Raw genomic sequence first — 12,715 nt, forward strand, 5'->3', positions numbered from 1 at the left:
AATTTTTTTTTTTTTTTTAGTTGGCGTCTCACTCCATTGCCCAGGCTAGGGTGCCGTGGCAAACTCATGACCATCCCAGCGTTGATTTGCTGGGCTCCGGCAATCCTTCTATCTCAGCCTTCCAAGTAGCCTGAACTACAGGCATGCATCACCATGCCCAGTAACTTTTCATTTTATTGTAGAGACAAGGTCTTGCCAAGTTGCCCAGTCTGATCTCAAACCTGTGCGCTTAGGCAATCCACTCGCCTCGGCCTCCCAAAGTGCTGGGATTACAGGCTGAGCCATTGAGCCCAGCCCCAAAATATTTATGACATTCTGCTGAACACCCCCCATGATCTGTTACTTGAAGTAAATGCCATTCTGATTAACTTACCTGGATAGGGGTTCCTTGAAATTTCTCTCACCATTGCCCATGGTCCCTTCCCATTCTCCAAATGAGATATCATGTCTGGTTTGGAAACTGCAAGCCCTGTCCAGAGAAAAATAAATAGGATTTGATTGGTTCTATGAGCAGGAACTATTGCCAAACTCAGTCTCAGTTCTTAATCTTTTGTACAGAATGGCTATTATAGGAAGAGTTAGAGCTGCACTGTTCAATACAGTTGCCAATAGCCACAAGAAGCTATTTAAATTTGAACTTACATGAATTAAAATAAAGCAAAATTTAAATAATGTTCTTCAGATTGGCTATCCAAATTTCAAGAGCTCAAATATTAAGTGGTTAGTACCTGCCATATGGGACAGTACAGATATAGCATAATGTCATAGGAAAGTTCTATAATAGAGTGATGTTCTGGACAATTATAAAGATATTTCAAAGGAGCTCAACACTATGATCCTGGTTTGGTTGGATAATAGTTCACTGGAAAAATATGAGTTTAGAAAGTTAACTCCCTCCCTCCCTTTTTTTTGTCCTTTTTTTGAATTGGGGTCTTACTCTGTCACTGAGACTGGAGTGCAGTGGCATGATCACAATTCACTGAAGCCTCAAACTCCTAGGCTCAGGTAATCCTTCCATCTCAGCCTCCTGAGTAGCTGGGACTACAGGTGTATACCACACTTGGCTAATTTTAAAATTTTTTTGTAGAGACAAGGCTTCACTATGTTGCCTAGGTTGGTATTGAACTCCTGGGCTCAAGTAATCCCTTCACCTTAGCCTCCCAAAGTGCTGGGATTACAGGTGTAAGCCACCATGCCTGGCTACTTTATTTCTAGAGGGACTCATAACTCCTATCTGTGGAGGTGGCTAGATCAAACTTTGGTCCAAAATCTGTGGGATTGTCAACAATTTCCAAGATTCCAACAAAAAATATATTTCTTACTCTACAATAGGCAGACTATTTAGTTAAGAGTGAATAACAGCTAACTCCCAAGAATGATTAAGAGGTTTTGATGCCCAAATTCTAAACAAAATTCAGTTAAGTACTTTAGCGGCTCCATATCTTTGGCAAACTGATCAAATGAACAGATACATCAACACAGAAGCAAAATTTTCCTTACCCAGGGAGACCAGATTCCTATAATTCTCCAGCATCACATCCTTGTGCAGGTTCCTCTGTACAGGGTCCATCAACCTCCACTCCTCCAATGTGAAGTCTATAGCCACATCCTTAAATGTCACTGATTCCTAAAAGAATTACACTGTAATCACACAGAGACTGTACAATTAGACTTGTTAGGCAGAATAATACATAAAAAACTGGAGAATAATTCTAGAAATCAGAACCATCAAATGATTACGTAGGTCAACCAGTTCATTCCTTATAGGAGGTATGAACCTCTCCAGTGACAAGAACATGAAACCACAGGAGGAACCTCATTCCAACTTCAGAGTTTCACCTGATAGCAGAATTTTTTTTCCAGACTAAATCTGGTTTTAAATAAATTCTAGACTAATAAATATTTGTCATACTATATTATCTTGAATGAAATAGCAGGGTTTTCTCCTTCCCTAGAAAGTATTTAAAATACTTGGTTACAGCTAGCAGTTTCTATCCAAATCACCTTTCTTCTTTAAAACCCTGGCTTATCTAAAATATCAATTTTCTTTCATTTACAATCTATAGAATATGGTTTACTAAAAGATGTAATTTTATCATTCAGATTGTAGACACAAAATATTAAAATTTCTCTGAGAAAAAAAGTAAGAAGCCAAATAAATCAAGGTGCTTTGGGGAAGTTCTTTGGTCAGGATATGAAAATATATATATACACACACAAGAGGAGATTCCCAAAAAACAGGAATTATTTTTTGGAGGGTTGGTCCCTTGTAGTACAGGCTTCTCCCACTAGGTAAGTGTCCTAGGAACCCACCGGCATAAGTGTACTAGCTAGCATTGTTGTGAGAGGCTGTTTGGCTTCAGTGAATTTTTTTTTTTTTTTGAGATTCTTTCAACACACTTGCCCATTTAATGATGGGTGATTTACGAGTGTACCTGCCCACACTGTGCTAAGTGTTTAGCAGTTTTTGACCAAAACCAGTATGACCTCCGTGCTCCACTCTCCCTATCTACCTGCTCTCACCCCAAGCTACTTTTTTTTTTTGTTTCCCTGGTGAACAAATGCCCTCAAAGAGAAATGTTTTGCTGATGTGGAAGAGGTAGGGGGGAAAAAAAAAAAGCAGAAGGCATCAAAATTGATTAGTTCAAAACTGTTTTGAGCAGCAGAAAAAGTGTCTCAGTAGGTGTATTGCATCAAATGGAGAGTATTTTGAAGGTGACAGAAGTTTAAACAAGAATACACAATTTTTATAAGTACAGTTTTTTGGGGGTCCCCCTATTATATGCTTATATAAAAACAGAAGAATAAGTCATACTTTTAAAAAATGGTTATCTATTAGGGGAAAATAGAAACAGAATAAAGAAGACCAAAATGGAAGTCAGACTCCTTTGAATATTTGTTTTGTAGATTAGACTTTTGAATCATGTTTTATGTTATCATAAAGCAAAAATTAAAATTTAAAAAATCAATCCCTAAAAATTAAAGGTAAAATGAAACCGTTGGTAGTGAGTGACTTTAAAACATAGTAATTTTTCTGTATATTTTTTGTAATATATACCCTGAGGAGAAAAGAACTGCAAAACAAAAACAAAATGTTTTCAGTACAGGTATACAGACCAGTGGAACAAGATAGAGATTCTGGAAGCAAAACCTCAATTTCTCAACCAACTCATTTTTGACAAAGCCTCCAGCAAGTACTGGGGAGAGGAGGGAAAACTTGCTGACCACGTGCAGGAGAATGAAACAGGACCCCTACCTACCACCATACACAAAAATCAACTCTAAATGGATCAAAGACCTAAATGTAAAACCCCAAACGTTAAGAATCTCAGAAAATGCAGGAGACACCCTTATGGAAATTGGAATAGGCAATCAATTCCTGATCAAAACCCTAAAAAGCCCATGTCATAAGAGATAAGATAGATAAGTGGGACCTCTTCAAACTGAAAAGCTTCTGCAAAGCAAAAGAAACTATCAAGAGAGCAGGGAGGCAGCCCACAGAATGGGAAAAAATATTTGCCAACTGCATATCTGACAAAGGCCTAACATCTAGGATCTACAAGGAACTCAAATGTGCTGAAAAGAAAAATCAAATAGCCCCATTAAAAAGTGGGCAAAAATGAATAGATGAATAGATACTTCTCAAAAGAAGACATACAAGCAGTCAACAGACACAAGAAAAAATGTTCCACACTGAGATACCACCTAACTCCAGTAAGAATAGCCATCATTAATAAAGCAAAAAATAACAGATGCTGGCAAGGATGTAGAAAAAAGGGAACGCTTCTACACTGCTGGTGGGAATGCAAAACAGTTCAACCTCTATGGAAAACAGTGTGGCAATTCTTAAAGAACTAGAAATTGACCTTCCATATGATCCAGCAATCCACCTGGGAATATACCTGGAAGAACTTAAATCACTCTACAAAAAAACACTTGCACATGTATGTTTACTGCAGCACTATTACAACAGCAAAAACATGGAACCATATGTGCTGCCCATTGAAACTCGACTGGATAAAAAAAATGTAGCACATATACACGATGGACTATTACACAGCTATAAAGAAGAATAAAATTTATACACAATGGAATATTATGCAACCATAAGAAAGGACAAACATATGGACACTGCAGCAACTTGGATGCATTTAGAGTCGAACATACTCAGTGATCTATCACAGAAACAAAGAACTGAGTATCATATGTTCTCACTCATAAGTGGACCCTGAACATTTACCATATACTATAAGAAAGGGATTGGCAGGAGCTGGAAACTGCTGGGGGAGGGAGGGACACATAACATTAATAAGGGTACCTGATGTCAAACCAGGCAAAGTGGGGACCAAAGGTAGGCCCAAACTTTACCTGTACAATGTCCACTTGTATACGTAATCCTGAATTGTACCCCACATCTTTAAAATAAAATTAATTTTTAAAAAGTGGATTCAGTAAAAAAAAAAAATCTTGATTGCAGGGATGGAAATGCTATTCTGCAACTGCTGCGTGTAGTACTGGACAAGGCAAATTAGCAAATTGATGTCATAGAGAGCTAATAAATTTGTCACAGATGAAAGAAGATATAAATGTAACAATGATGAGATTAGGTTAAAAAAACCCATGGTTCCAAATTTGAATCAGAAGTATCAGTATAGATTCATGAAACATTTTATGTTTAACAACAAAAACACATTTCCCAGCTTTGTTCACTGAAAGGGACTAGAAAACAATAACCAATAAGGTGGCATCATGCAAGCCAGACTGTGGCCTCAAACTGTAACTTCTCACTAAAAGGAACCAGGGCCTGGAACATTCTGAAATATTAAAAAGCAAGGAAGCTATCAAAGACTACTAGGGTCATATCTTAAGACACAGGAGACAATTAGAAGCTTCCACTGGCCAAAGATGTGACAATTTGAGCACTAATAAGGATAGTAATGCAACAGATTTCAGAAATATCAAATACAGTTACATTTATGAGTTCATAATGTTATAAAAACCTCAATGACCATCTTTAGAGAATGACTGACAACTGGTAAAAAAAAAAAAAAAAGAGAAAGAATCAACCTTTTGCCTTTCTTTTCCTATGCAAACTATACATCATTTGAATAGTAATCAAATGTAATTAAGTAGTTGACGAGGGAGATTTCTCTCCAGCTAATGAAAGAATTAGAACGTTATAATTTTGCAGCCTTTAATGAATTAAAGGATCATCAAGGGTTGCTAACATAAGAGAAAGTCCTCAATTAAGCAGTATGTATCTTAGGGTGGTAAATACCAGCAATATGAAATAACATTGATAAAAATATTTTTTTAAAAATTAAAATCTGAATCTGATATAGGATCTAACTAACAATTTAAAGAAAATATGGGGCAGAGAGGGTATGTTAAATAATCCCAGGGGGATGCAATCAGAAAAATCCATTCTGTATGAAATTCTAAATTAATGCTGTCCAATAGAAATATAATGCGCCGGGCTCGGTGGCTCAGCCTGTAATCCCATGCCTTTGGGAGGCTGAGGTGAGTAGATTGCCTGAGCCCATGGGTTCGAGACCTGCCTGGGCAGCGAGACCTCATCTCTACAATAAATCAAAAAATCAGCTAGGCATGGTGGCGCGCATCTGTAATTCCGGCTACTGGGAAGGCTGAGGTGGAAGGATTGCCAGAGCCCGGCAGGTTGAGGCTGTGGTGGCCGGGAGCGGCCACTGCACTCCAATCAGGGCGACAGAGTGAGACTCCAACTCGGGAAAAAAAAAAAAAAAGAAATATAATGCAAGTCATATATGTGATTTTATATAATCTAGTAGACATATTAAAAACAAACTAGTGAAATTAGTAATATATTTTATTTGCTGAAATATATAAAAATATTTCATTTCAACACATCAATAAAAATTATTAATGAGATACTTTACATGATTTTATTATACTAAGTCTTTGAAATCTTGTGTGTATTTTAAATTTATAGCACATCTCAATTTAGATGAGTCAGCTTTCAGGTGGTCAAAAGTCACATGTGGCTAGTGGCTTCTGTATTGGACAACATAGTTCTAAAGTAAAAATGACCTGGTTTCTTCAGTAAACAAATACCAACGGAAAAAAGAAGAAGGGGAAAACCTCTACATTAAAAGTAACCTAAGAGACATATTAACCAAGTATAACATATGAATTCACTGGGGAAACATACCAGTGGAATATTTGATGATACAAAGGCTCAGTGTTAATTTTTTTAGCTGTGATAATGATAATATTATACAGTACATAGAACTTAATCAAATACTTTATTAGAGATATACAGGAAAATATTTATAGATTAAATAATACAATGGTTTATATTTGCATCAAAATAATTAGTGAGCAAGAGGAGGATTATAGATGAAATGTGATTGATAACAGTTTAAGATGGGATTTATCAAACTACTATCTCTATTTCTGTATAAGTATAGTGCTTGTTATGTGTCAGATACTGTTCTAAGGGTTTATAATGTATTGGCTGAATCATCACAGTAAAGAGGGTGCTGTTTACAAATAAGGAAAGTTTGGCACAGAGAGGTTAGGTGTGTTGCTCAAGGTCAAAAAAAGGGAAAAGTCTAGATTCAAATCCAAGCAGTCTGGATTGAGAATTCAAGCTTCTAATCTTGTGATCATTCTCATCTATGATCAAGCAAATTAAGAGCTTGGATTAACTGACTACTCTGGCAAAAAGTCAAGTTAGTTCATATCTGGCACAGGTCTGTTCTACATCAGAAGGATTTCTTCTGGGGTGTTTTTCTCATGTATGCTTGTCATACATATCTTATGTATACATATCAACTACATCTGTTTTTGCACTACTAGGTTTTTGAAGCACGTTTTCGATAACTTTGCTGATAATAAAACATGGTAAATGTGGAAGATAATGAATGTTCATAAACTTTATTGTTAATCATGTCACACCTGTGTAATTCAAATTGTAACCAATTTACTGGGGTTTTAAAAGTCTTTTTTGCGGCCATTGTAGCCATTGCTTTGCTAAGCTATGGTGTAGCCATGTGCTCTTTGAGCTATGGCCAGGCCATGTTTTCTTAAGCTTTGGCCCCTTCCACTACCTTGGGGAGATGAATTTCCTTGTTCTCTCTCAAATTTACTTTCTAAATAAACAATATCTTCCAATCTAAAAAAACCCAACTTTTCGTACCAAGAACTAAGCTCCAGGAGAATCCTGAGATGGTCTTAATCTGGCTTACCTTGAGGCTCTGTGCAAACAAGGTGTGACAAAGGCAGAGTTGTAACCTGCCAGCCTAAGAGACAATATGACCAATACATAAAAAGAACCCTTTAGCAGTTGCTGAAAACTTGCTGATTTAAGGCATTTAAGCAAATCTATGTCTAATCATTAACTAATCACTATGTTAACCAGGCAGAGATTTCAGTGGGCATATATGACAAAGAATATAGACTTTATATAGTTTAGGAAAGTTACTAAACAAATAAGCAGCAGCAGCAGAAACAATTGCAACTACAAACCCTAGGGAGAAGAGAATATGGTCTCTAGAGCTGCCACGTTGTATTATTTAAAGTATCTGTTTTATGTTCTCACTCATATAATGGACCTTGAACATCCAATGTAATACTATAAGAAAATGACTGATGGTACTGGGAAACTATGGGGGGGAGGGGATGGGATTAACAGTAGCAAATATCTGTCTGGGGATGGGGAAACACCTCTTATCAACAGGGTGCCTGAATGAAACGTAATTTTACACCTAACCCTTAACTGTACCCCACAAAACCATAATAAAAAATAGATTAAAATAAAAAAATAAATAAAGTATCTGTTTTTTTTTAGGCTGGGCGTTGTGGCTCATAATCCCAGCACTTTGGGAAGCAGAGGAGAGAGGATTGCTTGAACCCAGGAGTTTGAGACCAGCCTGGGCAACTTGGTGAGACCTTGTCTCTACAATTAAAAAAAATTAGCTTGGCATGGTGGTGCACATCTGTGGTTCCAACTACTTGGAAGGCTGAGGCAGAAGTGTCACCTGAGTCCATTGGGTTGAGGTTGTGGGGGCCATGAGTGTGCCACTGCACCCTAGCCTGGGAAACAGAGTGAGATTCTGACTCAAAAATAAAATAAAATAAAATATCTGGTTTCAACAACAATAACAACAACAACAACAAAAAAACATAAAACACACAAAGATACATGAAAGCATTAACCCATACACTGTAAAAACAGTAATCAATGAAATTGTCCTTGAGGACGTCAAGACATTGTAATTATTAAACAAAGACATTTAGGCAGCTACTATAAATATGTTCAAAGACCTAAAGAAAACTGTGTATGAAGAATTAAAAGAAACTATGAGAATGTTATTTCACTAAATAGAAATATTGGAGTTGAAAAGTACAATAACTGGAATAGATACATCAATAAGACATAACAAATTTAAACATATATTCACCTAAAAAAAAAAGCCCCTTCATTATAATTCATGGAGTAAAAATTTGTAGAAGTAAAGGAACAGAGACAATTCAACAGTAACAGTGAAAGCAGTGCTCAGAGGGAAATTTATACTGTAAAATGCCTAGATTTACAAAAGAAGATACCAAGTCATTAACTTAAATTCATGCATTAAGGAACTAGAAAAAGAAGAGTGAACTATATTTTTTGAAAAGCAGAAGGAAGGAAATAATAAATGTTAAAATGTAGATAAAATAGAGAACAAAAAGCAATAAAGAAAATCTATGAAGGCAGATGTGGTTCTTTGGAAAGATTAAAATATTGCAAATCCTTAGCTAGACTGACTAAGGAAAAAAGAGAGAAAACTCAAATTACTAAAATCAGAATGAAAAAGAAGATATTTCTACTGATCTTGAAGAAGTAAAAGGGCATATTATGAAAAACTGTATGATAACAAATTAGATAACCCAGATAACACTAAAAAAAATTCCTAGAAAGATACAAACTACCAAAACAGATGCAAGACAACATGGAAAATCTGTATAGATCTATAACAAGTAAATTTCCCACAAGGAAAAGTCGGGTTCATATGGCTTTACTGATAAATTCTACCAAACATTTCAAGAAGAATTAACACCAATCCTTCACTAACTTTTCCAGAAATTAGAAAAGAACAATTCCAAACTCATTTTATGAGATTAATATTACTAAAACTAGATAAAGACATCACGAGAACACTACAGATCAATATCCTTCTGAATAGCCACACAATTCTCAACAAAGAATACTAGCAAAGTGGATTCAGCAACAAATAGAATGTATCATATATTATAGTCAAATAGGATTTATCTTAGGAACACAAGGTTTATGCAATATCTAAAAGTGAGTAAATAGAATAAAGAACATATTAATAGAATAAAGAACAACTACCACACAATCATCTTAATAGACTAAAAAAAGTAGTTAACTCAACAAACTAGAAACAAAAGCAAACATCATCAACCTGATAAAGACCCTCTATGAAAACCCACAATTGGCTGGGTGTGGGAGCTCATGCCTGTAATCCCAGCACTTTGGGAGGCTGAAGCGAGGGGATTGCCTGAACTCAGGAGTTTACCAGCCTGGGCAACATGGCGATACTTCGTCTCTACAATTAAAAAAAAAAAAATTAGCCAGGTGTGATGGCATGTGTCTGTAGTCCTAGTTACTTGGAAGGTTGAGGCAGAAGGATCACCTGAACCCAGCAGGTCAAGGCTGCAGTAGCTGAGACTGTGCCACTGCACTCCGAACTAGGTGACAGAGAGAGACTCTGACTCACAAAAAAAGAAAAGAAAAACCTACATCTAACATCATATTTAATGGTATAGTCAAATGCATCCCCCCTGAGGGTATAAACAAGACAACAATGTCCCTTTTCCTTGTTTCTATGCAACATTATACTGTAAGTTTATACAAGAGAAAGTAGACAAGATAAAAGTACAAGGTATCCAGATTTGAAAGGAGGAAGTAAATTTCTATTTGCAAATCTCTATTTATAGATGACGATATTTTGCATATAGAAAACCCTAAGAAATCCACACACATATATGATATAGTTCTACTAGAACTAATAAGCTAGCTCAGCAAGATTCAGGATACAACATCAATAAACATAAGTCAATTATTTCTATTACTACCAATAAACATTTCAAAAAGAAATGAAGAAGAATTCAATGATAGCAGCAAAAGGAACAAAACACTTAGGAATAAGGTTAATGAAATATATTTAAAACTTTCATACTGAAAACTATAAAATATCACTGAAAGAAACTGAAGAATACTTTGGGAAGACAACTTGTATTCATGCATTAGAAGACTTAATCTTGTTAAGACAGCATAAGTCCTCAAATTGATCAAGAGATTCAAGAGATCAAGAGATTCAACACACATTCTTTTCTATTTGGCATTTTTCCTAAAATAGAAAAGCTGATCCTAAAATTCACATGGAAATGGATCCCCCAACCCCCAAAACAATACTGAAAAATAAGAATAAAGTTGGGGCACTTATACTTCCCAGTTTCAAAACTTATTTCAAAGTTATGATGCTCAAGACAGTGTGGTCCTGGCATTAGGATACACATCTACATCAATGGAATAGAATTAAGAGCCTAGAAATAAATCTTTACATTTATGGAGAGCTGATTCTTAACAAGGGTACTAAAACAATTCAACAAGGAGAAAATAGTTTTTTCTTTTTTTTTTTTTTTGAGTTGGAGTCTCACTTTGTCTCCCAGACTGGAGTGCAGTGGCCGCTCTCGGCCACCACAGCCTCGACCTTCTGGGCTCCGGTGATCTTTCCGCCTTAGCCTTCCAAGTAGCTGGAATTACAGGCATGCGCTACCACACCTGGCTGATTTTTTGATTTATTGTAGAGATGAGGTCTCGCTGCCCCGGTGGGTCTCGAACTCATGGGCTCAGGCAATTCACTCACCTCAGCCTCCCAAAGGCGCAGGATTACAGGCTGAGCCACTGAGCCTGGCTAGTTTTTCAACAAACAGTGCTGAGACACTGGATATGCATATGCCAAAAAATGAAGTTGAATCCCTACCTCAGACCACATACAAAATTTAACTCAAAATGGTCCATAGACCTAAATGTAAGAACTAAAACTATATAATTCTGAGAAGCAAAGATAGAAGATTTTTATGATCTTCAATTTGGTAATGGATTTTTATATGTAACACCAAAATCATAATAGACAAAAGAAAAAAATGGATAATTCTGACTATCAAAATTAAAAATTTTTGTGCTTTAAGAAAAGACAACCCAAAGTATATGAGAAAATATTTATAAACCACTTATCTGATAAGGGATCTGTATCTAGAACATATAGAGATCTCTTACAACTCAAAAATAAAAAGACAACACATAAATATATATAATATAATGGACAAAGGACTTGAATAGACATTTCTCCAAAAAATATACAAATGGTCAATAAGTACATGAACAGATGCTAAAAGTCTTTAGTCATTAGGAAATAAGATACCATCAGATACAGTAAGATAGCACTTCATATCCAATAAGACATGTATAATCAAAAAAGCAGACAATATGAAGTGTTATTGAAGATGTAAAGAAATCACAACTATCATGTATTGCTGGTGGGAATATAATATGGTACAGCTGCTTTGGAAAACAATTTAACAGTTTCTTAAATGGTTTAATGTAGAATTATCATATGATCCAGCAATTCTCATCCTAGGAATAAACCCAAGATAATAAAAGCATGTGCTCACTCAGAAGCTTGTACACAAATGCTCTAACATCATTATTTATTGCTCCAAAGTAGAAGCAACTCAAATGCTCATCAATTGACAAATGGATAAGCAATTTGTGGTATATTCATACAGTGAAATATTATTTGGCCATAAAAAAGGAATAAAGTACTAATATATGCCATAACACAGATGAACATTGAAAATATTATGCTAAAGTGAAAGAAGTCAGTCACAAAGGACCACAAATTATATAATACCATTTATTTTTTAATTTTTAATTTTTTTAATCAATATTTTTTATTATGAGATTGTGGGGTACAGTTAAGGGTTAGGTATACAAATATGCTTCTTTCAGGCACCCTTGTTGATAAGAGGTGTCTCCCCCTCCCCAGACATTTACTACCATTAATCCCATCTCCCTTCTCACCCCATAGTTTCCCACCACTGACAGTCATTTTCTTATAGTATTACATTGGATGTTCAAGGTCCACTATATGAATGAGAACATGTGATACTCAGATCTTTGTTTCTGTGAGAGATCACTCAGTATTATAGACTCTAGTTCCAGCCAGGTTGCTGCGAAATTCATGATTTTGTTCTTTTTTATGGCTGCATAGTATTCCATCGTGTATATGTACCACATTTTTAAAATCCAGTCCTCTTTTGATGGACAGCATGGTTGCTTTCAGGTTCTTGCTATTGTGAACAATGCTGCGATAAACATACATGTGCAGGTATCTTTTTTATAGAGTGATTTGAGTTCTTCAGGGTATATTCCCAGTAGGGGGACTGCAGGGTCATATGGGAGATCAATATTTAGAGCTTTTAGGAATCGCCATACTATTTTCCTCAGAGGTTGTACTAGTTTGCACTCCCACCAATAGTGTAGAAGTGTTCCCTTTTCGCCACACCCTCTCCAGCAACTGTTATTTTTTGAGTTATTGATAATTGCCATTCTGACTGGAGTTAGGTGGTATCTCAGTGTGGTTTTGATTTGGATCTCCCTGATGATTAG

At 35.9% G+C, this 12,715-nt stretch overlaps 1 protein-coding gene across 1 annotated transcript in view; it reads right to left on the reverse strand.

The window, feature by feature from the left end:
- The window catches only part of LOC103263523 (zinc finger protein 624), a 40,920-nt gene that overhangs the window by 7,795 nt on the left and 20,410 nt on the right, over positions 1-12,715 (reverse strand). The window contains exons 2-3 of the mRNA XM_021714006.1: positions 1,501-1,627; positions 374-469 (exon numbers count right to left, since the gene is read on the reverse strand). Of these exons, the coding sequence (XP_021569681.1) occupies positions 374-469; positions 1,501-1,570 (166 nt within the window). The 5' untranslated portion in view covers positions 1,571-1,627. The remainder of the gene's footprint in view (positions 1-373; positions 470-1,500; positions 1,628-12,715) is intronic.

This window comes from Carlito syrichta, unplaced genomic scaffold (assembly GCF_000164805.1).
Source record: "Carlito syrichta isolate Samal-C Ts95f unplaced genomic scaffold, Tarsius_syrichta-2.0.1 Scaffold305141, whole genome shotgun sequence".
Lineage (NCBI taxonomy): Eukaryota > Metazoa > Chordata > Mammalia > Primates > Tarsiidae > Carlito > Carlito syrichta.